The sequence below is a fragment of the Caretta caretta genome, chromosome 6, assembly GCF_965140235.1.
Source record: "Caretta caretta isolate rCarCar2 chromosome 6, rCarCar1.hap1, whole genome shotgun sequence".
In the NCBI taxonomy this organism is placed as follows: domain Eukaryota; kingdom Metazoa; phylum Chordata; order Testudines; family Cheloniidae; genus Caretta; species Caretta caretta.
The window spans coordinates 50597504-50624190 of NC_134211.1; the positions used below are offsets into that span (position 1 = coordinate 50597504).

General features: G+C 43.8%; 1 protein-coding gene across 3 annotated transcripts in view; it reads right to left on the reverse strand.

The window, feature by feature from the left end:
• PAMR1 (peptidase domain containing associated with muscle regeneration 1) overlaps window positions 1-26687 on the reverse strand; it is a 69625-nt gene that overhangs the window by 41543 nt on the left and 1395 nt on the right. For all 3 annotated transcript variants that reach the window (XM_048855092.2, XM_048855094.2, XM_048855093.1), the window contains 3 exons: window positions 12949-13125; window positions 12015-12143; window positions 4699-4813 (listed from right to left, as the gene is read on the reverse strand). In XM_048855092.2, the coding sequence (XP_048711049.1) occupies window positions 4699-4813; window positions 12015-12143; window positions 12949-13125 (421 nt within the window). The remainder of the gene's footprint in view (window positions 1-4698; window positions 4814-12014; window positions 12144-12948; window positions 13126-26687) is intronic.

Below are 26687 nucleotides of genomic sequence, written 5' to 3' on the forward strand. Positions count from 1 at the left end.
GACAAAAAATATGAATAAGCTAGTGGTATGGGAAGGCTTACTGGCTTCTGATCTGCATTGTTTGAGTGTAGGAGTGAAGTAGCTAGGAAATGCACAAGGCCTCATGGCTAAGGCGCAGGGATGGGAGCTGAGAGACCTGGCACAGGATTTTCAGAAGTCCTCAACATTGTCCTAACTCTGCTCCCAGTGGAGTCAACTGAACACTTTTGAAATCTTGGAGTCTGTTGTTGGCTAAAGCAGTTATGGGCAAGTGATTTAACCTCAGTTTTCTCACCTGTAAAATTGTGGCTATTTTCCTAACTGCCCTGGATATTATAACACCAAATTCCATAACGTTAATGAAATGCTTGGAGATCCTCAGACCAAAAAGGAGCATAAAGTACTGTTATGAGGTGATATTAGTGAGTGCATTGAGAATACACCTCTGCAAGGAAAGCTTCTTGCCAAAGGAAAAGAACAATTCCAAGATACAGCTCTGTCACAGCATTAAAGAAAATGATTGTGAGTTGTGCGTTTCCTAGAGTGCTTTATCTCATCCAGTGGTGAGCTGGAGCTGGTTCCCACCAGTTCGCTAGAACCAGTTGTTAAATTTAGAAGCCCTTTTAGAACCGGTTGTTCCGCGAGGCACAACCGGTTCTAAAAGGGCTTCTAAGTTTAACCGGCCAAAAGTAGCGCCTTAGGCACCGACTCCATGGGTGCTGCAGCCCTGGAGCACCCAAGGGGAAAATTTGGTGGGTGCAGAGCACCCACCAGCAGCTCCCCTCCCTGCCCCACCCCCGGCCCAGCCCCAGCCCCAGCTCACCTCCACCTCCTCCCCTGAACGCGCCGCCCCACTCTGCTTCTCCGCCCCCCACCCCAGGCTTCCTGCAAATCAGCTGTTCGCGCGGGAAGCTGAGGCAGGCTGAGAAGCCGGTCATAGCTTCCTGCTCAGGCCCAGGGAGGTGGAGGTGAGCTGGGGTGGGGGGGCGCGAGGAGGGCTGACCGCGCCGCAGCAGGTAACCCGGGGGAAAGGGGGCACGCCAGGGAACCGTTCCCCGCCCCAGCTCACCTCCACCACCCTCGGCCTGAGCGGGAGGCCGCCGCCTGCTTCTCAGCCCTCCCCGGCTTCCCACCAAACAGCTGATTCACGGGAAGCCGGGGGGGGTGGAGAAACAGAGCGGGGTGGTGCATTCAGGGGAGGAGGAGGAGCAGAGCAGAGGTGAGGTGAGCTGGGGCAGGGAGCTGCTAGTGGGTGCTCTGCACCCACCAAATTTTCCCTATGGGTGCTCCAGCCCCACAGGGAGTCAGTGCCTAAGGCGCCACTTTTGATGTGATCAGTGGGGGAGCAGCCGCTCCCTCTGCTCCCCCCCAGCTATGCTCCCCTTCTCCTAGGAGCCAGAGGGACCTGCCAGATGCTTCCTTGGAGCTGCCCCAAGTAAGCACCTCCAGGACTCCCCACCTCACCCCCCCGGCAGGTGCCTCTGGCTCTTAGGGGTGGGGTGGGCACCCACTACGGTGGCCCATGAGCCCCTTCTGCCTGGTTCTGGGGGTAGTCTGGGGACAGAGAAGGGGGGTGGATGGGGCTGGGGGGGGAATCAAGGAACGCAGGGGGGGTTGGATGGGGTAGAAGTCCCGTGGGGGCGGGGGTGGGCAACAACGCCCTCATGGGATGAGGAGGAAACCCATTGTTAAGGTTTTGGCAGCTCATAACTGATCTCATCCCCTGATGTGACATGGACTGAGGGAGCATGATCAATCACAAATTAAAGAAAAATGAGGCTAGAAAATGCACACACAAACTACTACAGCAACCTGGGCACCATTTATCAAAGCACGTCTGGTCAGCCAAATCCCCTAGAACAGCATAGCACATCTTAAGTCAGGAGATGATTTATTTTCAGTTCTGTGAGATAAAGAGAGTTTATAAAAGCCCCTGCAACAGGGCAGTCTGCCCTTTGAAAGCCCTGGCTGGGGGGAGGAGAGAAGAGAGAGAGGGAGCAGCTGACCCTAGGCCAGAGAAGCAGCCCCACAGACAGGTGCTGGGAATCAGCTGACACAGCTGATCAGCAATCCTGACTAGCCCACACTCTCAGCTGAAATATAAAGGAGAACTTAGCAATGCAGGGGAAGGATATTTGCTGCTAAATAGGACTAGCTGGTAGATCCCCGTCCAAACTTCTAACCAGACTGTTATCAGTGTGGTGTTTTGGGGGTTTTGTGTTTGGTTTGGTTTTTTTGGTATACTTTTCTTGCTTTGTTCGGGAAGATAATAAACAGAGCCCTGAAGAAAGGGACAGAAACTGGACCTGGCTGGCTGGCTTCTGCTGGTGACTAGGGGTGACTTGTTTTCTTTCTGCTTCACACAGATGGGATCCCTAGCATTGCTCTGTGGCAATCACGCAGGGTTTGTTGGGGCTATGTAGAGACCAGGAAGCATGGAATGCTATTGTCAGGAATCATGCTGACTTGGCAAACCGTTTGCTAACAATTACCGTTGGGAGCTGAGAGTAAGAGTGGCAGAGGGAATCTGCTTGTTTATGTGGAAGTGGAGTAAGCCTAAAGAACCAGGCATAGGCAGCAGGGCCAGCATGGAAGGATTTGGTGGAGTTTAAACTCCTGAGTCTCCTAAACCCAACACTGGGAGCTCCCTCATCAGACTCTGCTTCTGGACACATTCACCCTAACAGTAGGGCCGTGTCAAGGGAGGTAGAGGGTTAGTACTGAATTTGCTGAACTGTGTGGGGAATGGCCACAATGGAAGGATGATCAAATCAGCTAGAAGGAAGCTCTTACAAGGGTAACACCATGTTTCCATTCAAGTCAGATACCTTGCGCCCTGTGGCAGCAGTAGTGATAACAATTTCACAGTGCTGGAGTGGTAACCCAAATTCCCAGGCACAGAACCATCACTCTTCCCCCTGGAAAGGGAGGGGACAGAGTGGCCTACAGCTGCAGGTGTAATTCCTAGCAGGGTTCTACAGTGCTCTTGTGGATGACACCTTAAAAATAAATACCCTGTCTACTCTGCCTGGCAATTAAAGATCCCGTTGCACTATTGGCAAGTGTAGAGGTTTTTCCTAATATTCTTCTCCTTTTTTTCTTGTGCATTGCTGATCTGTGCCAGTTGGCTGCCATCCTCTCACCCAGAGATAGCTGCATTTCACTGATGCTGTAAAACATAGGACCCAATCCTGCCCCCACTGATGTGACTGAAAGCAGGGTCAAGCCTGCCGTTTGTGAAGCACTTTGGCATCCTTAGGAATGAAAGAGCCTCATACATGAATGTAAAGCAATATCATTTATACTCTTGTTGCTTTTTGCACAGAGTGAGCTACAGCCCAATCCAACAATGCACTTGTAAAAGCAAAGGAAATGTGTCTCATTCCCATTAAGAGTAACACAGAGCAGCATCAGTTGTTTGAACACCAAACTCCCTGTACCGTGTTATAGGCACTGCTATATCTAGCCACTCCTGAAGGTACCTACAGAATCTTGCACTTGCTCTGAGGAGGTTTCACCACTGTTAGTTTTGTAATTATTGTTGCTTATAACTACACAATAGTGAGCATGATAAAGGGACTGGTGTTAATGTCAAAGGAACCCCCAAATTTATTTTCTCCTTGAGTGATTTTCCTTCCTCTGAGTTAATATTAAATCAGATCTTTAAATCTGTTGGTTAGAAATGTGTTTGTGCACCGAATATTGCTTCTTTGCCTGTTCTCCAAAGCTGGTGAAAGATTGATGTGAAGCCTTTAACTCAGGTTCTTATTGTAGTTGCTGGTGGGGGCTGAATCTGATCCCCTGCCAAGCTTCCTGCTGTATGTGTGAGCTCTTTGCCACACACATTCAAAAACAAAATTAATTGCACCAAGTGAAGGCTCTCCAGCACTGGAAAAGTAACCCTGATGAAGGGCTGAGGAGATTGAGCCATCAGGGAAGATTAAAAGGGCTAGATACGTAGATTGACTGAACAACTAAAGATAAAGATATAGGAAGCTTATAGGCATCGAGGATAGAAAGGAATTATTTAGGGTAGTTCAAGAGGACGTCACTTGAAGTAATTATATGATATTTAGAAAGGGAAAATTTAGGTTGAATATCAGGAAATACTTCCTGACCATGAGATCTGTTAAAGTCTACAATAAATGGTCGGCACCCCCTCATGTGAGGCATTTTCCATCTCCATCTGAGGGATTTTCCCTCTCTAATTTCTGCTAGTCTACGGGGTGGGGGGAATGGTACATTAATGAGCATGAGCTTCAGAGCCTCACCAGTTAACTAACTGTGAATTGTTTTCACACAGATTCAGAGTAACCTGAGCCAGTTTCTCCCTGCCCCAAAACACACCTGAGTTTTGTCTTCAGTGAATCCATTCTACGCTAGCCTGGTGCTTTCCTGTTGGACCATGGGATGCTCTGACCATAATGGCACTTAGGGATATATATTGCTCTGGATGTCTCTAAAAATGTCCATTGGTATCAGCGAGTGTTCCAAGCAGGAACTGAAGGCAGAATATGGCCAGTAGTGCAGCATTCCCAGATCTCCTGCTGGGCCAGGTGCCAAATATGAGGTACCTTCCTAAGATGGGGGCAGCACTTTCTTTGCCATAGAGCCACCAGAGTCTGACCCACCTGGAGATCAAAATATGATTCCCATCTGATACACGCCACCTTGCTTCATACAGAAGACAGAATTTGCTGAAATTCACCTCCCACTTACCTTAATTCGATGATAAACCCAGGTTTAACATGAATGGTCCATTCACAGTGTGCATTCAGTGGGTAGCTCTCCAGCAAAATCTGACCTTTGGAAGCCCGAAGAACCTGCCCGCATCCTGAAGAGGAAAAGTAAAACCAGCAAGTCCATTAGAGACCTTCATTCAGCAGCTCAGGGAGAAGAGGCCAGAATAGAGAAGCTTGACATACTAACATCTGAGGCAACTTCCTGAAGGACTAAAATGCCCTACTATATCATTAGTATTATTATGCTACTATATTGTTTCAGCATTATCTAGAAAGTCAACACCCTTCCTTTAAGCTTATATAGTATCACCTCTCCCCATCAGCACCAGATTAATCATAGCTAAGGTCTGGACTCACCAATATTTGGCATCCCCAAGTCCTACCCTAAAGTGTGGGGCTCCCCTAATCCCAGTTCCTTCCCGCCCCTCCTCAAAAAGACTCCTCCCCTCAGTTCTTGACCCCTTTGTCCTCTTTTTTTCACATGCCGACATGTGGATGTGGCTAAGAGGGAAACATTTAACCTTTGTAGTCTCCCACTCAGGAACTAGTCAGAGCGAGCCTGCACAGCTGGGGCAAAGTAGATGGGATACAGGAAAGTTTTGAGAGGGACTGCTGCCTCTGGAGCACCACTGGATCCCTTCCCAATCCTGGACCTAAATCTCAATAATCCATACTTGATCTTCTCCTCTTCCCCACAGCCTGGAGTTAAAGGAACACTTTTAACGCAGAGGACTGGGAATCAGGAATCCTGGGTTCTATTTTCAGCTCTGCCACCAAACACCTTGAGCATGTCACTTAACTGCACTATACCTCAGTTTCCCCATTTGTAGAATAGGAATAATAATGCCTATCTCAATGAGAGAATCCTTGTCAAGGATCATCCTAAAGGACTTTATAAACATTACTTAAGTGAAGGTGCAAAGTTATGTCATTACATACCATGCAGATCACATCTTTTGATACTTAATTTCTTGGCTACACCTTTCCTAATGGAGTCCTACAGCTTATCAGGATTTTCATTAAGCATTCTGTTAGTACACTGCTGGATGATTCTGACTGCATCTTCTGTTCTAGAAATTGCATTGTGAGTAATAACATGTCTGCATTGGGGGATTATGGGTAGGCTGCAGACCAAGCGCAGGAGAGAGAACTGTTGGGAAAGGCCAACAGACTGTAGTTAAGCTATGGAGAAGGGGCCAAGAGACTTCCCAGAAGCTTTTCAGCCTCTTTAGTCCATTCACTCCTTACCCCATTCGCTACTCCTTGACTGAGAATCAATAAGTTTGATCCATTCCCAAAAAGGGACCCTGAACTGCTCAGTGCACTCCCTTCTTGACTGACGGGGCTGTAACTGTAAGTGGCATTAGCCATAAGCCATACTTCCCTTTGGAGGACATGCGAGTATGGAAGTGACCTGATTTTCACAAGTGCTGAGCATCCATAGCTTCCACTGAAGTCAGCCTCTAAAAATCAGGCCTTATGTGTCTGAACTACGGTGAGAGACATGGGAAAACTGAAGGTCAGTTGCTCCTGTTTCCTGCTAAGAATTGTCTGTCTAATAAAACACCTTTTGTCAGTTTACCCTCAGCTACCCTCAGTTAAGTGGAACCTGATGAAACAGCAATCCAGCTCCGAGGAGTTCAGCACAAGAGTTTCATCCTACACTGGGGCTTAGTTGGTTCCTCATGTAAAAGATGAAAATTAATTACTATACTTCTGTAGGCCCATTAGGATGCAGCTAGGATGCCAGAATCGCACATGATAATGTGCCTTCCCACAGCAAGGAGAGGGACCTTGCGCTGTTACTGGCTCCTGCTTCAAAAACAACCTGAGACAAAGCGGTGGGAAATCTTCAGATGGCGTGACATGGTTCTTGGATCACCTCAAAGAAATCTTCCCTTTTGTAACCAGGGGTTTTTGAGCTTCCTTTGCACTCCTGCCTTTCACAAAAGGAAGCAAAAGAATTGGTGCAAAAGAATGCTTATGTGCGGGGCATACTAAATGCACTTTTCTGTTTGGATCAGTACAGCCTCAACTTCTGAACATCCACGCCAAGGAAGTAGGTTTGGCCAACAAAGCAGGCGGTCTGAAGGCTAAAGAGGAGCTATTCAGAGACTTCCTCAAAATGAATATTCTCAGATTTGCTTCTCTGCGTGAAGCACATCCGAGATCAGATCAGATCTTCACCCTGCTTTCTCCAGCTCATCTAGCAGACATTGTGCTGCCTCCCCCAGACAAACAGCAGGCGAACAACAGCTCTATCACCTTCTGATCAAATGGGATCTTTTTTCTTCCCCTTCTAAAGCTGTGGAGACCTGGAAAATTCTCAAGAGTAATTTGTACCCCAGCCACTAATGCTGGCAAATCCGGCTTCTTTCAGAAAAAAATAATCCACTTTGGAAAAGTGTCAGCATTAGGATTCCTTTCCTGTCTGGAAAAAAAAGCTGCTTTCAGCGGCACATAAAGATTCTTCTCTGAGGCCTGGAACTGAAAGAAAAAACAATTCGAGCCCTTTGAGTTCTATCCCATTATGAGAGTTCATACTGGGGGAGGAGACATCTGGTCACAGTTCAGCACCTGTTGTTTGGGTTTCCCAGCATCACTGTGGGGTTCCATCAGGAGCCAAGACGAGAGACAAAGCAACAGTGATAGAAATGTTACATCCACTGGCATTCAGAAATTTGCTGGGGGGTGGAGGGAACGAGAGAGAGAGAGAGAGAGACATAGAACCTGGGTGGCTCAGGAGGACTAATAATGGTAGAGTCAGAGGCCTTCACTTCTTGATCACCACCATTAAGTCTAAGTGAATAATGACCCAAAATTGTTCTCTCCCCACTTTGGCACACTGCACAGTGATGGGCTTAATTTAGCCCTACATATTTAAGCAATCAGCCATCTCATCAGTAATATTTTTACTGTAATGGGAGTGTGTGTGTACGTGTGCCTTCTCAAGAATATTTAAGGATCAGTGTCCAGAGAAAAATTCATATCTTTCTCCTTTATCTTCCCCAAATAAAGACTTCTTAAATCAGCGGTTCTCAAACCGGGGATTGGGACCCCTCAGGGGGTCATGCAGTTATTACATGGGGGGTCACGAGCTGTCAGCCTCCACCCCAAACCCTGCTTTGCCTCCAGCATTTATAATGGTGTTAAATATGTCAAAAAGTGTTTTAATTGATGTGTGGGGGGGTCGCACTCAGAGGCTTGCTATGTGAAAGGGGTCACCAGTACAAAGGTACGAAAACCACTGGTCTAAATCCTCATCAAAACAGCCCAGTGTTAAAATGCAGGCCCCAGTGGCTGAAGTGCAGCTGTGTACCCTTATGCACCATTTGAAGTGAATTTTGTCTTCATTTCTCTTATTCTTACTTAATATTGTGACTTCTCACCCAGAAAACTATGACACAGGGAAAACAAAAATCAGTTTGCCTCATTGAGCTTATAACCCATTGCAATGTCTGCTGTCTTTACACATCAAAAGGAGCCATTTAAGAGCTTCTGGACTCCATCTGGTGAGTGGATTGAGGTACTGCAGTGTATTTTACACCACAGAAAAGGGTGAATCTCTCTCCCTTTAATCTCTCTCATCCACATGTATTCACATACTGTATGCACAGGTCCCAAGTACTCTGCAGAAAAATGGACCTTTACTCCATAGTGAAGAACCCTAGACCAGTGGTTCTCAAACTTTTATACTGGTGACTCCTTTCACAGAGGAAGCCTCTGAGTGTGATGCCCCCTTATAAATTAAAAACACTTTTTTAATATTTAACACTATTATAAATGCTGGAGGTGAAACAAGGTTTGGGATGGAGGCTGACAGCTCGCGACCCCCTGGGGGGTCATGACCCCACAGTTTGAGAACCCCTGGTCTAGTCTCTGACGTTCTGGTATTACAGATGGGAAATGCAATAGTAGCTTCATTTCCATTTAAACATGGAAAGTTTTTACTGCATTAAATATGAAAAGGAACAATACACTCAAGATGGACAGCCCTGTGTTACTTATTTTGCTCCTGAATTTGATTTGATGTTGATATCCCCATTGTCAGGCTTAATGTGCTTCAGATTTTTTTATTCACAATGCAGATCTGCACTGCAGAACTTGCCTGGGCACAGCTGCATCGGAGACAGTTGGCTGGTTGGTACCTGGGCAGGCATGGAAGGTAGTTTAGAACTATAGGATGAGCACTTGAGCTGAATATTTCTGCTAAGGTGATCAGCAGTGAAACCACTCCAAATGTTGCCATTTCTGCCTATCTGAGGGTTTTGTACAGACATCCACCACTGCAGTATGTGTCATTTTTAAGCTTCAGAGTCAACAACTTATTGAGATGAATGAGGCATTTCATGCCTCTCAAAGCTGTAGTGTCAATATGTCTTCAGATTTAGGAGGACAATATTGATTCTGCTTTGCTTGTGCTTATTCCCTCCTCTGTTTGCTGTCTCTGAATAGTCAGAGAGCTAAACGTTCTCTAGTTGGTCAGTTCGACGGCCTCTGTTATCTTACAGTCTCTGAGCACTTCCCAAGTATTTAAAAACAAAAAATAGCGATAACTCACACAAATATCTGGTCACACTACGTGTAAAGTTTGCACACAGAAACCTGATTACTTGGAGTATTTGCACCTGAAACCTGATTACAAGTGTTACACTTATCCAGCCGGGAAATCTACATGTGACTTGCATGACTAACCACAACTACGTAACAAAGCTCATAATTCCACCATTTAAGTGTCAAACAGCAAGGCAATTTCCAAAAAATATCAAATAATGAGTAATCTGAGATTGGCTCCCAGCCATTCCCCACCAGAAAAAGAGAGAAAAGTCTATTAAACTAGTAAATGATTCTATAAGTGATTATTTGCTCAACTCTAATGGGAAATCACAGACTACAAACTGAAGTGATGGACCAAAAAATGTAGCTTTATAATTTTTATTTTATTTTTTGCCAATTACAAAAAAGTTCATATAGCAATCCACTCTCAATATTTTTCAGACAGTGATTAGGGAACTGATTCTGCTCAGGCCATCAGTAAGATTTGACCCTGGAACCTTTTCATCTAAAATCAAGAGATTCTGTCGGTTAAACTAAAAGATTAACTTCTCTAGCGAGAAGCAGAAGCACTCATAAACGTCATATTTGGACCACCACTAGAGGGAAACATAGGACCACACTCTCATAGGGTAGGCTGCAATTCCTTTTGAAGACATTGCTTTTTGTCCTCTGACCAATGGAAATTGTTCTGGTTTTAAGTAACTATAGGGTCTTTTAACTCCAGAATGCAAACTCTAAAGCATCATGCTTGAGGTGTGTATAGCACCCCAGCTGCCTGTGAATTTTAAATGTTCAATACTAGAATAAAATTAAGATCATATGGGAAAAAATGATGTGTCCCACATACAGAGGGTTGACTCTCCTAGCTGAAAAGAAACATTCAGATGTGAGCAGTGAATTTCAGCTGAGAAACCTTAGAATGGCGGTTTCTGCGAGTTCAGCCACAAAGGCCCCGCTTTTTTGGCTCACTTAGCAAAACTGTTCACCACACTGATGATCCTCGTTCAAGGCTAATCCATGTAAATGTGCAGAACATGGATAAGCAGCCATTCATGGTGCTGGGAAAAGGAGCGTGCTCACTAGAAGAGTGCACTCCAGCGTTTAGACACAGCACCGGGAAGACAGGTCACGTTTGTTTCTCTTCTTTGTATCCCCTCAGTCGATTGACACCCTTCTGCTAGCGAGGTGCCCAGAATGAATGCAATATTCCAGATGTGAACACAAGGGCCGTAATGCTCTTTGATTCGATGCCTTGTCATATGGTATGGGCTGGCTGGTGGATTGGGTGGCATTGCATGCATGCCTTGACCCACCAAATTTTAGTCCAAGGAACACATCCCATGCTCAGGGTGGCTAGTCCCTCCTGCTGCTTGAGCCACAATGGCTACACTTTATTTTTAGCATGACGGCTTGATCAGAGCTAGCACAAGTATGTCTCCTCAAGCTAGGAATTATGCCCCCAGCTCAAAGTGTAGCTATACCCTGTGCTGGCAGAAGGAGGAAGGACTTGATTGACCCAGTGGTTCTTTCCTATTTCTACTCTTATGGAAAGTGAGATGGGATCTTTAGTATCAACACAGAGCAGAACAGTCACTGGTTTTTGAAATGTTGACAGAAAAAACCCACGCTGCAAACTGTGAGAAATTTAGCGTATCAGTCTCAGAGGAATGGAGGCCTGAATGGACTCTGCTCAGGTTAGAACTTGCTGATCTAGACAGTTTAAGTATTTAAAACTTGATACTTACACCATGAATTTTTATTTTTATCTACTGAAAGTCTATGGCCTGTGTTACGCAGGTGTCAGACTAGATTATCACAATGGTCCCTTCTGGCCTAGGAAGCTATGAATAAGAGGAGACATGATAAATATGCACAAAATAATGACTAGAACCGAGAAAGTAGATGAGGGCCTGCTATTCATCCTTTTTCATAATACAAGGGCAAGGAGATAGGCAATGAAAATGAAAGGCAGCAGATTTAAAACTGAGAAAAGGAAATACCTTTTTATATCATTAGCCTTTGGAACTCCCTAGCAGAAGAGAACACTGAGGCCAAGAGCTCAGCAGGACTCAAACAAAAAAATTTTCCATTATTTTATATACTCTGGAACAAGACCTGAAATAGCCCCACCATCGTCTGAAATAGCCCCAGACTTTTGACCATCAGAGTAAGTTACAAGGCACTGCATTTCTGCTGTGGAAGGTGGTTATATCTGTGTGAGGAGAGTTTTGTGCTTTGTTGGAGCCTGAGTTTTGCTGTCTGTGGGATAAGCTGCTATTTAATATAATTGTTCATGTAAATCTTCATGCTTCCTCAAGAGTCTCTGTAGGGTTTGGTTAGGCACCCCTTTTATTTTTGTCTAATCCAAAGAAATAACATGGATAACAAGAACATCCAGAGTTACAATAGTTAACGATTAAAAAACGACATCAGGAGATTGGAAGGCTTATAAACACTCATGCTTCAGGGCCTAAGCCCACATCTCACTGATGAGGGCAAGCAGTTAGTTATCCCTCTGAGCACTGCATATTATTACATAACCGCTCCCAGCAGGATTTCTTACACCCTCCTCTGAAGCATCTGGTACAGGCCATTCTCAGAGTCAGGATGCTGGACTAACTGGACCACTGGTTTGGTATAGCATGGCAATTCCTATGATCCGATTAAGTCACCCCTTCCACTATATCCCCAGCGCCAGCCTGCCCAGTTGTAGGGTATCTCACTGAGAGCACTTACTCATGCAGTCCCCTCCATACCAGCCAGCTCTGCACTCCGCACAGTAGATCCCTTTGATGTAGAAGTCATCTAGTGTTCCACCCCAGGAGCCGTTGTGGCAGGACTTACAGTTCTCAAAAATGGTGCAGCCTGAAAGCAGAGTCACTTTGTTGAATGACATCTAGACAGTTGGTATTGGAGGAAGGGAAAGGAGAGGGAGGAAGGGAGCGGGGGAGGAATCTGTTTGTTTGCTTTTCACAATCCAAAAGAAGTTTGTGATCTTTGTGGTCCTGACTATTGTGGATCTCATCCATCCCTCACTTTGGCAAGTTCAAACTCTCGAATCTGGATCTGATCTTGGTAGCTGCTCTGTATGTCTACATCCCATCTCCCCTGCTCTATACACCCTTTAGGGCAGTGTGAGTTTGGATGTCAATTCAGCATGGCTCCATCCCTGGTTGTAAGTAAATCTAATTTGTTCTAAGCTGGTTCTCCCTCTTTCTACTTTTAACTTTGCTTTCCCATTGCTTTCTGAAGAATCTGAACTCCCCAGCCTCTTTCCCCCTCTCATTTAATAATGCAATGTACAAACCAGATCCAGAGGCTGAGGAAATAAAATCCCCATCCAGAAATGACCTGTGTGAAGCAAGTTATGACTTTACCTTTTGGAGAGCTTCCAGGCTTGCACAGAGAACCCTGGAAACTTTCAGCCCACAGTGTGACCAGCAATGGTGCTACATGAGGCCATATGCTGAACCCATTAGCTCACACTGGTGCAGGAGCCGCTTGGATCCCTGAAGAGACTAAAAGCAATCCATGAAGTCAGGCAGCCAAAATGGGCTGCGTGCCCCATTTGGCTCTGTGCACAATGACTGGCTACACATGCTGGCACTTCAACAACCCCCCTGCATGAGAGCACAAGAGGTACAAGGGACAGTGTTACAAACCAACACACCTGGATGGATTAAACAGGAGTCACACTCATTTTCCTCATTCCTGCAACAGGGAATGGTATAACCCACTTTTTCTTTCCCGCCCGGGCAGACACACTGGATCTGGTCATATTCACAGCACTCCCGGCACATGATATTCCATTCAGCTCCAGGACAGTTTTCATTGATCACCATGTATTCTGAAAATGGAACATAAAGTGGGGGAGAAATAATGCATAAAATGCAGAGAATTACCCAGTTCACTAATTATTATTCAGTTAATAGTCAGATAATACAGGGCATGAGGTTGTCCCAGGCCTGCAACATGGCAAATGCCAACGCACGTTGTAACATGTCTGATCCTGCCAAAATGTAAATTGAGTTTGGGTGGTTAAAACACAAAGAGGCAGATTTGCATTGCCAGCCAAAGAGGTGCCCAGCCCATAATTAAGGAAATCTATTCCTTCCGTTCTCTGTTAGTCTTCCCTGCTTCTGCATTCAGAGGGGAAAAAACCCAATTTGAAGGGACGTTTTCACTTTAAAGCTCTTTTTAAAAATCCCAGTCCTTGTTTACTTCCTCATCTCCAATTTAGATTAATTATTCAAAAAGAATTCAAAATATCTGCTGGACTGTTTAATATTCCTGCCATTTTGTGTATTATTTTGCTATTCATGCAGCTTGGAGAATGGGGAGTCCAAATGGAGAGGTCAATTTCACTTCTGGCTTTTAGTCAAGTTTATTTCTTAGTTTCACTTCACTAGCACAGTGCTCCTTTCATTGCAGGAGAAAACCGTTTTTTCCATTGATTTTTTTTTTTTTTTTTGAAATTTCATTTCATGAAAACATTTCTGATTAGATAAGGATTTTTAAATCATTTTTAATTACCTCTCCCTGCAACACTGTGAGATTTAATCTATCCTGACAGTTCCCTTTTAAGAAACCACAGCTTGAAATACCTTGGATAGTGACTGCAGACTAATACAGTAACTCTACAGATCCCATCTCCCTTCTTCCACCATACTGTCTAAACCCTACAAATTGAAATCTAATGAGCTCATGATGCTGTCAGCGTGTCTCTTAACCAGTTGACAGACCTGATGGCTGTTTTCGTGGAGCCTGATAATAAGAAGTGAGAGAGCAGACTGGAGAGATGAGATGTGAAAGAAACATAATGAGACCCTCTTTTTTCCTTTTTGGCCACAGAATATTCTTTCCCTTTTATTCTGAGTGATAGAATTGCTTTGTTATTGCAACAACCCAGACATTGCTATTAAGGAGCGGAACTACCATCCATGTTATGTGGCTTCCTTTTCACACAGTTCCTTTTTGATTCAGTGTGTCTCATAATTTAATTATGAGGTCTGAGTTAACTCTCTGTAGGACTCAGTGGTAGTTCTGCCTCACTCAATTCTCCATGGCCTGATGAAGCCTGAGTCTCAGAAGCTTGCCTTTCTTCTTACTAATAGTTAGCCCAACAAAAAGGGACCACCTACAGCTTCTTGATTTTTGTATTTAGCTGGAGAGCTAAATCGCTGTAAGCAAAATTCATCCCTGGTACAATTCCATAGCCCATTCCTTGCTCCGGACACACAAACTCCTGGAAATCTCACCACAGTTCAGACTCCATAGTTAAAGTCGAAAGTCAGTTTGCATTCCATGCCTGATTGTTGCCTACCTTCTTCCCATCTACAACAAAAAAGCAACGCCTGGCATTTGGTGAGGTGGTGGTTTGTTTGGTAATTTTCCAGTCCAATAATATATGCTTTCATTAAAATCATAATAATACTTAATTCTTATATAGCACTTTTCATCCATAGGTCTCAAAGAGCTTTACAAAGATATGTATCATTACCCCCATTTTACAAATGGGCAACTGAGGAGGTGATATGACTTTTCCCATGGTCCCAGAGCAAAAACAGTAGCCAAGAATTAAACTCAAGTCTCCTAACTTCAGAACAGCAGACAAACAACTGGACCATATTGGGTCCACTAAACACATAACTATACCTCTTTCTTCTACAGAGATATAGATATATGTATAGATTGTCTGTGAACTAAATTTTATGCAGATTCCTAAGCAAATTGATTACAAAGGTATAATTATCTGATTTTGCCTGTCCCTGTTCACTGCTATTCACCCTAAGCCAAGCCCTTCCTCCTAATTAAAACTGCTCAGCTTTTGACATTCCAATTCAACACATCTCACCATCTGCCATTAAAAAATAACAATGCAATTAGCTGTCCTAGAAAGCAGCTCATTCCTAATGAAAGCTGAACCCCTGAACAAATACCCGGAAATTTGGAAGTTTTAATAAATTTTATGTAAATCGCTTCAGTTTTCCCAAATCAAGCTGGAAATCTCATTTTCTTAAAGATTTCTAGTATGTAGCGATAAATGGGATCTATATCCGTTTAGATTATGCTGATAAATTTACCAATGCAACTGTTATAAGCCAAGTTTAAATCAATCTGAGTATCCACATACAAAGTTGTTAGTGTTTTTAACTAAAATGATATCAAATCACAGCTTTACTTACATTGGTACGACTAGTCCAGACCCACAGGCCTGATTCTTCTCTTTTCACCCATTTGAAATCAATGGGTCTATTTGCAGAGTAAAGTAGAATAGGTAAGGGTTAGCAGACTCTGGCCCTTAAAGAATTGTAAACATCAGATTTCCTTTTCCCTGTGTCTGCTGTTTGCTCGCTTCTTGCACTTAGCTGAGACACTGAAATGGGCTTTCCGTTGATTTATAGCCAATTTAATTCACTTTCAGGTTCTCATGCACTAACATGGGGCTGCAAAGTTTGGGGAGTACACCTGGTGGGGGAATTTGTGGGTGTGGCATTTTTAACTATTTCCTCTGAATTAAAAAAAAAATATAATGGAATCTATTGTTCTTAGGTTTTGTACAAGTTTTTTTTTTTTTTTAATCTACATAAAGACTTGACAGTGTGTCTTTAATAACTCTGGAATCCAGCTTGCTTTACACAGATGTCTCCTCACCCTGTGTAATAAAAGGCGAAAGGGATATTTTGCTTGGACACTTTAAAGTGGACATAAAAAGAGCAACTGAAGAACATTTTTGTCTTGATGAAGGCTAGATTGAGCCTTTAGAATAGCACATAGATACTCTGCCCCAGCAGGAACGAACTGTGACTCAGAGAGGCATAATTGCGCCCCTGCTGCTATCCTCTTGCTTTTGGGGGGAGTATGTCACTCCATCCCTTTTTGGGACTCAGTTTACTCCCCCACTCACCCTTCACCATTACTTTCATAATTGAGGAGAGAGGAAGGGAGAGAGGAGGTGGGATTGATTGGTGGAGTAAAATGCAATAAATTAGAAGCTGGACCATTCTGAATCATGGCTAAAATATTTGTGGGGCAGTTAGTGGCTTGACTTTGCTAATAGAGGCACCGTTCAAAGGAGCAAGTCTGACTTGTAGCCAGCAGCTGTATTTCCGGAGAGTGTGAAACATGTCCAGGCAGAGACTTGAAGTGACTCTAAAAGAGCTGGGTTGCAAAACTCCCCATGCAAAATATTTATCTGAATGTTGAAAACAAGAACAAGCAAACAAACAATGGACTAATTTATAAGGTTTTAATTGTGGAAGAAAAGGCCATTAGATCCAGGCACAAACTGCACATAAGAAACCAGCTCCAGGTCATGGAAACTGTGAGCAAGAAAGAGCAATGTTATTGAAGAGTGCAAATGGCAGGGGGAAAGGTGTCAGCGAGTGGGTGGGAGTAACTGGTTGACTTAGCAGCACGTCAGTGTAGTGTGGAACTTTTCACCTCTCAAAAAGAAAAGGAGTACTTGTGGCACCTTAGAGACTAACCAATTTATTTGAGCATGAGCTTTCGTGAGCCACAGCTCACTTCATCAGATGTGTACCGGTACACATCTGATGAAGTGAGCTGTGGCTCACGAAAGCTCATGCTCAAATAAATTGGTTAGTCTCTAAGGTGCCACAAGTACTCCTTTTCTTTTTGCGAATACAGACTAACACGGCTGTTCCTCTGAAACCTTTCACCTCTCAGTCACTCGTTTGAGTCCAGTCCCATTTGGGGGTAGTGAGCTGGGAGATGATTTTTTAAGAGATCTTCAACCTAGCCTTTGCTATTGTGGGTGCGTTTCCAGTTCTATCTACCTGGACTGCAGGTTCAATAAGGTACTCATATATGTGCATCCTTTTTATTTGCACTCGCGGCTATTAGTTAGCACATAAATGCACCTGTAATGTTGGGGCCATTATGGTTCATAAGGCCATTACCATCTGATGGTTGTTCAGTACCCAGCAGGAATGGAGAGATCCAGCCTGGCATCCACAGCTCACTGTGTACTAATGACCCCTTTGTGAGCCATCTCATCAGAGAGCCCAAAGACTCACGTGAGGGTCTCACCCCTCAGGTCGTTAGCCCAAGCCTCCACAGGATCCACACAGCTTTTTTCAGCATGCTAACACAAGCCGCACTAATACAAGTCTGTCCACCAGGGCTGGAAGGCTCACTCCCACCTACAGTGTAGACATGCCTATCAAGGCTATTGCAGAGTGGGGTTCAGTTTAGTTTGTCCTGGGAACTGAATTGCTGAATAGAAGAGTCACAGTCTCTGCACTGACTCTAGGACTGGGTTGAAAATGTTGAAAATGCAGGCCTTTGTTCTTAACCTCTTTTTGCCTCTGTAAAAATGATGCTCATATTCCCACTTATATACCATATATCACATTGGGCTGGCACAGGGATGAATCTTGGCCTTTGCATTGTAGCAGCTCCATGGCTAATCATCATGGCCGTCAACCTTTCATTAGCACCCAATATACCCTGCAAATGAATCCACAGCAAGTCAAGTCCTGATGAATGCTCCCTGGCTGTCAGCCTCCAACATCATTTCTCTTTCTTTCCTGCCTAGGATTCTTTTCTTTCTTGATTCAAATAGACTTATTTCATCTTCACCCTTCCAAAAAGGCGGTTGCCCCCTCCTGCCGAGTGACCTGCTTGTGCCATCCAGCATGGCGTGCGGCAGAGGAACTGAAACAGTTTATTAATCGCCTTGACAGAAGTGTGCCTGTTTTTCCCATCACTGGGATGGTTGGGGCATATGCATGACTCACCCAGTTGCCTCCTTGCCAAACCTCAAATGCAATCCTATCCCAAACTGCAGGACCTCGGAGAACGAGGTGAGAAAGTCCCACAAGAAATTATTTTATTACTACTCGGGAAGGTTCACGTCAGAGGGGTTGACAGAACTACTGTTTGCAATTCAATGGAAATGCAAGCATCCAAAGTTTAGCTTTCACTGTATCCTTCTGAAGAGCTGGAAACCTCTCCAGAGAGGGGTGCAGTCTCTCTTTGCACACTCCGTACCCCCACCTGAAAATAGTTCCATGGTATTTCTTTAAATTTTTAAAAAATAAGCTTTAAAAGGTTTGCACAGACAATAAGGTCTTACTGAAATAAGGGATAGGTGGATGGCAGAGAGACTTTAAATCACCAGCTTTACTTAGAATGAGGGCTGGGAGAGCATGTAGCTCTTGAGAATGGGATATGGGCCTGATTCCACTCTCGTCAAGTCTTGACACTGACTTCAGTGATAGTTGGAGTGAGCCAAAAAGCATCAGCATTTCACTGGCAACCTGGTCATAAGTCAGGGGCAACCGGACTAGTTCCAGGTTGTAGGGGGAGGAAACTGGATGGTTCTAGGGCATTGGGAGTGAGATACAAAACTTCCATATAAACTTTTCAAAAAGTATTAAGCACCTAAATCACATTGAAAATCAATGTGATTTAGGTTCCTAAGTGACAAGGGCTTGTCTACATGGAAAGTTATACAGCTTTTAGCTAAGGTATAGTTATAGCACTACAATTCCCCATGGACACTCTCATTCCCATATAAGAGTGTGGTTTTTTTGGTAGTACCAGTATACTATACCAGCAAAGTGCTCTGAGGACGGCTGCAGTTTATACCAACAGAGCTGTGATTTTGCTGGCATAGCTTATTCGACACTCACCCACCCGCCCACCCACCCCCCGTCAAACAAAACAAACTATACTTCTGGAGGTATAATTGCATCTATATTAGGGGCTTTTGCCAGCACAACTGTGTCAGTAAGGGATCAAATCTCATCTCACCTCTGACCAAGATAGCCATGCCAGTGGAAGATTATAGTGTAGACCTAGCTGAAGGCACTTTTGAAAATGCTACCCTGCACCCAGATCCAGGTTAGCATGGACTGGATGACAGAAGAGAATGGAAAACTGGGATACAGAGACTTTCCCTGGTAGGTCAATGGCTCCATACTAGCCATGAGTTTGTCAGGGACTGGATGACTCTGGGGGATTAGGAATGAGATATTCATCTCTAACTAATTAGTTCATTTAATCCTGGTTTTCAAAATACACATCCACACTTTTCTCCCAGTAACTAGAGAGAAAAGGGGGCAGTGTCCCACTTCCCAGACTCTTTATACAAAAATGATACATTAATGCTGTCCAAAATTCACAAAAATAGAGAGAATCCTATGGCACGGCTGGATCCAACAGTCAGATGGTCCCCAAGAGAAAGGAAGAGAGTATAAACACATTGTTATTATTGTTTGAATTACTATGATTTTTCAAATCCTACAAGCTACTTCTGCTTTCTCATGGCTCACTTCCTCAGCTGTAAAATCTAGATAGTGATATTTACCCTCCTCCCTAGTCTATGCTTTGAGATCTAGGGATGACATTTGCTAGATAACAGCTAATGCCTAGATCCTATTGAAATCAGTGGAGGTTAGGAGACAAAATATATTTGTGGATCCAGGTCTAAATTGTAAAATAATAATAATTAATAAGAAACATTCCTGCAAATATCTTGATGCCACTTTTCAGGTAGCAACATCCTCAAATATACTGGACATAAGGCAAAGTTGTCAAGATAAAATAGTGAATTTATAAAAACCTAATCCCATGTTTTAAAAAAACTAAAACCCATATTACTAATCATAGTTTGGGCACTACCAGTCTTAATAATTAAGCATTAATGAAAAATGAAATACTTCTACAGAAATAACTTATTTTTGACTTTTTTTGTATGCTGTAATTTTTTGACCTGCCTTTATTTTTGCCAATGATAAAAGACTGTTCAACTTCACTTTTGCTTACATTCAGTTTCCTTAGCACATTGTTGCAAAATTTATGTTGCAAACACTCCAGGGGACTATGGAAATCCATTTAAAAAAACTGTTTTCATTAATATTAAACAAATCACAAGTTATTTCTATTTTAATAATGGGTTGCACCTAATCTGGAGGCCTAAATTATGTGACAGTTTTCCCTTTAAGTAACTATGTCCATAATTCTGACAATTGTGCTGTGCAAATTAAGTGTTTTATCATTAAGAGTAAGCTTGAATAGATATACTCCCTTTACATCCCTTTGGATGTTTATATAACCAATTCATGTTAGACGGGAAAAATATGACCCTTATTTTATTTTCTTCTTATTCTATGATACTCATTAACAACTGTTCTCTTGCATGGAGCAAGCTTGTGTCTGAATTTCAAGGAGCAATTTTTAAAAACTCTTCATATTAAACAATGTTCCCTAGTGTAATACCTTTGAAATGACAGGTTTCAGAGTAGCAGCCGTGTTAGTCTGTATCTGCAAAAAGAACAGGAGTACTTGTGGCTCCTTAGAGACTAACAAATTTATTTGAGCATAAGCTTTCGTGGGCTAAAACCTACTTCATCTGATGCATGCAGTGGAAAATACAGTAGGAAGATATATATATACACAGAGAACATGAAACAATGGGTGTTATCATACACACTATAACAAGAGTGATCAGTTAAGGTAAGCTATTACCAGCAGGACCTAAAAGTCGCAATATTACAACAAAAAAACTTCAAAAACAGACTCCAACGAGAGACTGCTGAATTGGAATTAATTTGCAAACTGGACACCATTAAATTAGGCTTGAATAAAGACTGGGAGTGGATGTGTCATTACACAAAGTAAAACTATTTCTCCATGTTTATTTCCCACCCCCTATCCCCCACTGTTCCTCACACGTTGTTGTCAACTGCTGGAAATGGCCCATCTTGATTATCACTACAAAAGGTGGGGTTTTTTTCTCTCCTGCTGGTAATAGCTCACCTTAACTGATCACTCTCATTATAGTGTGTATTATAACACCCATTGTTTCATGTTCTCTGTGTGTATATATATATATATATATATATCTTTCTACTGTATTTTCCACTGCATGCATCCAATGAAGTGGGTTTTAGCCCACGAAAGCTTATGCTCAAATAAATTTGTTAGTCTCTAAGGTGCCACAAGTACCTTTGAAATGAGTTTTTCTCATTTAAAAAAAAATAGCACTGACAGAGGTGGAACCCAACAAGTGGTGATACATTTTCTTTCCCTTTCAGGTCTGTGCTCATTGGATTTAGATTTGCTTTATTTTTTAATTCTATTGTACTTTCATTCTTGATAATATTGCAATCAGTCTCTGGTCCCCATCCTGTAGGTGTTGTGAGCTGAACTGACATTAAAGTCTGTGAGAGCTCTGAGCACACGCAGCAGCTATGTAATTCATCAGCTGTAAACAAAGATAGAATCCTGGCTCCACGGAAGTGAATAGCAAAACTCTCCTGCTGACTGTAACAGGCCCAGGATTTCAGTCATTGTCTAGTTGTCTGAGCACAAGCCTGGGAATCAGGAACAATAGCATTCTCATCCCAACCCTAAAACTAATTCTTATTGATCTTGGATATGTCACTGAAGCCATCCTGGGACCCTGGGTATATACTCAAGTGCCTAGCTCCTGATGCTGCACTCTAGATCAAAGCTAACTTGGGTATGTTTGTGTGTGTTCCAGTCATACTTCTGAATGCAATGTCAACATAAACACAGATCACTAATTTTGGATGCCTTGTATTTTGGGTGCCCCATCTGAGATATCTAGGGACCTGATTTTAAAGGCGCTGCATATCTGCAGCTCCAGTGGATTGCAGCCGTAGTAGTCGGTGATTGGCACCTCTGAAAATCAAGCCCCTTCAAAGTATTTCAAGTAGGGCAGTCAGAAAGTGAGGCTACCAAAATCACGAATCACTGCCGAAAGTGCGGGCCTTTGTTCTACCCTCTTTTTTTGCCTGAGTTTCCACATTGTACAAACGATGCTCATAATACGCAACTTCCTACAGATGTTGTGAGGATGAAGGCAATAATGTCAACTTTAAAAATCATACTCCTCTCTGAAATGTTTGTACTTACAATTCTTGCCAACAACTAAGATTGTTGAAAGATGAGAGGGGAAAATATTTTCCTGTTCTATTCGGTTTGTTTACTTTGTGCATCGGACAGCAACTTTGTGAGGACTCAGAGTCATTGTTTCCCCTGTTTGTTTTCCCTGCTCTTTGTGTTGCATTTCACACAGTAATGACAGTGGGAAGGAAGGAAAACAAAGGGAAAGTGCTTGTATATAAACCACAAAACTGGTAGGTGTATTTAGGGACAAGTACTGACACTGCTTTTAATTCTTTTTTAGGCATTACTTAGATTCCTGGTTCATACTGTCCCCTTAATTAGTGAATATTTATAAAGACAAAAAGTGCCGTAAGTGTTATTAAATGATATTTTTATCATTATTTAAGTGCTGAAGCTATTTTTAGTTCCAGATGCAGAAGTATATTTGAAGTGGGCTAAACTACCCACAAAAAATACTTTCCATTTAAGTACTGTATTTTTTAAAGTATTGAATAAATTATTTAGTGTAAATACAACTGCCTGCTGCTGGATCAGGTCTGATCAACTGTGTTTTATAAGCTCTACACCAGTGGTTCTCAACCTGTTTACCATTGTGGGATGCATATGCAGCTCTCTGTGTTATATGGGCCTCATCCACACAATGTATAAACTACCTGTATGTCCCTGAGGATGTCACATGGGCCAAACAGCCCATAGGCTGTGGGTTGAGAACCACTGCTCTACACTGATAACAGGCAATGGAGACTCTACTGTAGTTCAAGGAGTGGGGCCTGTTTTGATGCAAGAGGCTCTGAGTACTATCTTTCCAACTGCAATGAGGTATTGAGTGGCCCAGATGTGCAGCAAAGTGACAACTGTGAAGTTCCTGGATGGCTGCAGAATTGTTACTGTGTATTAAATACCGATACCAAGCACCAATTATACCCTTTATAAACACAGGAACTTTGTTTCTTAGCAAGAATACAACAACAAAAACTTCCCATAAGCTTTTCCTCCATAGAAAGGAAAAGAAAGATTGTTAGTGGGGGAACAAATGTCTTTTCAGGTCTTTGTCCTGTCATAAACAGGAATTTCAATATGGTTTTGAAGTTTGTCTCTCTATATGAATGGCCTTGCCTGACCCATCATAAAAAACAACTCTGAAAATACCTCCATGTAACTAAAAACAAGGCCAAGTAAAAGACTAGCAAAAGTGAGGCTATTAGAAAAAGTCTGAGAGTAGCTTCCTATGTGCCGGGGCTGGAAGCTGGCCATCTAGGTGGTATGATGGCAGGAACAGCACATAACAAGAATATTTCTAGGTTTTTCTGGTGCTTGATCTTCATTGCTGACGTGACACCACATGAGTAGTCAGCAGAACTTCCAGCACAGTCTTCCTACACAAGAAAGCCGATGTTGTACCAGTTCTAATCCCAACATGGCAACACCAGCCCTACAAATCCTCCTTGTACAATAAATGCTGCAGTGTTCTACAGGCTACCTCATCCCAGCAAGTATTTCTACTGCCATTCTGGGGACTCTAATTACAGGCAGCCATGACAGGCACTAGGGGGTTCATATTTGCCCCTGTGGCAGCTCTCTGTGCCTTGCTGCCCACATTTCAACAGCACCTTTTTTCCCCAAAGGCAATTTTTATCACACCCACTATTGCCCCATATTGAGAACTTTCTCCCTTTCCCATTGCCTTATACTGAGCCCACCCAAATTCCCTCTTCCCCTTCAGGGCAGGCTGGTTGGGTCACTGGCCAGAATACTATGCTACAGGGACAGACCACAGCAAACCTTGTTCAGATTCTGACCCATCTCAAGCACCTTCCTCTTCAACCCACATCCTCCCGTCGCCCTGGAAACCTCAAACCCCACCTTATCAGTGCAGGTTTTTGACCAGTCAGGCCAAAATACAGGCCCTAAACCAGAATGAGCAGGATGCCTTCAGCCTCTAAAGCACTCTGGGCCAGTCTGCCCCAACGCTGCCCCCCTCTCAGCTTCCCCTGTGTAGTTTTGTATCGGATGGTATTATTACCTTGCTATAGTTAGTTTGCTATCATGAATTTGTTTGAGATGGGCCTGTGACTGGGTAAAACAACCAGGAAAGGGTTAAGGGCTACCTGTCTGTCACATGAGCTAGCAGGGGATTTAAGTGAAAGGTGTAGCTTCCTTCCACCACTGAGAGGAAAGGCTAAAGGCCTCTGAGGACTACAGGCCAGGCTGGGCAGGGGAATTGCTTTGTTTGGTGTTACTTCTGAGTTTTTGTGTTTGATCAAGGAACTGTGCTGAGAGGCCAGGGCCTGAAATGGACTTGGGCAGGACACTGTTTCTTTCCTGAGCTAGAGGGAGAGACCACCAGCACACAGAGCCCAAGCCCACAAAGCTCAGATCTTTATTAGGATACTGAGCTGAACTTTCCCAAAGTATGGAGGGTGTTGGTGCATTCCATTCTACAGAGAAGGGCAAGCCCCAAAAGTCAAATCCATCTCCAAACAGCCCCAGCATCTGTGGGTGTTTGGAGAAAGGATTTTGGACTGAACTAGTCTCTAGTCTTTATTATGAATTCTTGTCCATCACCCTGAGCACCTCAGCAGGTTTGCTTACAAATAATGTTCCTTGCAATTACACCCAGAGATATCAGGAAAATCCATGAGGCTCCCATCCCAGAGTTTCCGCTGAATTGTTCCCATGGGGATGTGGGATTTACCCCACCCTACACAATGGATTTGGGGTTCTCTCCCTAAACTAGAGCTTCTATATTGCTTTTATGGCCCCTGACCCCATCTCCCTCTAATATATCCATATGGCAAGACTCCCCTGGTGGCTGCTGCCCCTGAAAACTTGGAATGTTGGGGTTCCATCTCACATAAGAGACAGCACCCAAAGTAATAGTGGCACTGACAGAATTAAGGTGGGGGTCCTCATGAGTTTGGTGGATGGACAATGTACAGGGCACTGATGAGCTGGCAGGGGATCCTGCAAGCCTCGTGTTACCAGGTCTGGCTCTTGGGGTCCTATAAAAGATAATCCCAGCTTTCATTTAGAATGAAAGTCTCCAGCCCTTTGTCCTTGTGAAGAGTCTAAAAATGCATTCAATCTGAGCGACTGGGTCACCTCAGTTTATGTATCTGGATGTATCTTGAATGCATTTGGGGTCCACTTCTGCAGCAAAAGACTAGGGGACCTCAACATACGCACACCCTTTTTAGGAAATATGAATCAGCTATGCTTCAGGTTTATTCCCAAAACCAACTCCCTAATTTTCCCCCACTTCTGTCCCCAAATCCCCACAAGCCCTGTACAGCAGGGTGTGATAATCATGGACAGAAATTGGTTACTTCCGTGGGGAGGTGGCAAACCATTGTTTCTGAACCTGCCCCAAAATGTGAAGACTGCTCTGCTCTTTAAAATGGTCCATCTTTTCTGAGTGACCCTGCTGTATGGGGAACTCCCTTCTTGGATCCCCCATCAATTCCTCTAGGTGTATGTGGGGGAAGCACCACATAGTCCCTGCACTCCTCCCCACCACCAGCCATAGCAGTGAAAGAGGAGGAGCAGGAGAGGAGATAGGGCCAAGGTGCTGCTGCATTGAGAGGGAGTCCTACAACCACTGTAGCTCACCTCTTGCCATGCTGGTGTCTACCTTCCCAGCATCTGAAGAATTAGGACCAGCAGGGAAGCTGGAGGTCCATTCCTCCAATCACCAGCCAAGGAAAACCCATTCCACCACCATCATCAGCCTGGGAAAGACCTGCTCCTCCTCCCACCTCTGAGGCCTTCAACAGTCAGGAGAGACCTGCCCACCTCCAGTTCCAAAAAGGCACTCATCCACCACTGACGACCCAGCCTGACACCTGAACTAGAACAACCCCCTAGAACAACCACCCCATAACTAGAGACTGTGGGATTATTCTTTTGCCACCAGCAGAGGTTGTGGGATGGATGGACCCACCTGCCATCACTGCTGCTAGGGTAAGGAACAGCTACTGGGTAAGGGAGCCACGTCAGGTAGAGAGGAGAGTGAAGCATGATAACTTGTGGGCTGAGGGTTAGAGACAAAGGGCTAATGCATTTGGGAGGGAAAGCAAAGGAAAGAATTAATGGGTTTTGTGGAATGGGAGGCAGAGTATTTTACACAGGCAATGTTCACTTGTATCACTGAGTTCAAACCTTTTGGAGGGAGCCCCTTGTTAACATTTTGGAAGCACATGACCTTCATAGAAAATGCCCATCCTCCACCCAGGGCCTACCTACCACAGGACCTGGGAGACAAGAATAAAGCTGCGACAGAGGGAAGCCACTCTGTTTATGTTCCTTCTCCCCACCGAGACTGGGGAGGACCCTGAGCCATTATCATGAATACTGTGTTATTTATAGCTGTTGAAGGCTGCATTATCTGGATCATTGGAGTGTTTACTTGATATTTACCGTCATTATTTTTTAAAGAGATACTTACCTTACTGGGAATTCTGATATCACGGGTCTCTCGCAACTGAAATGTGAGCAGCGTTTCTCTAA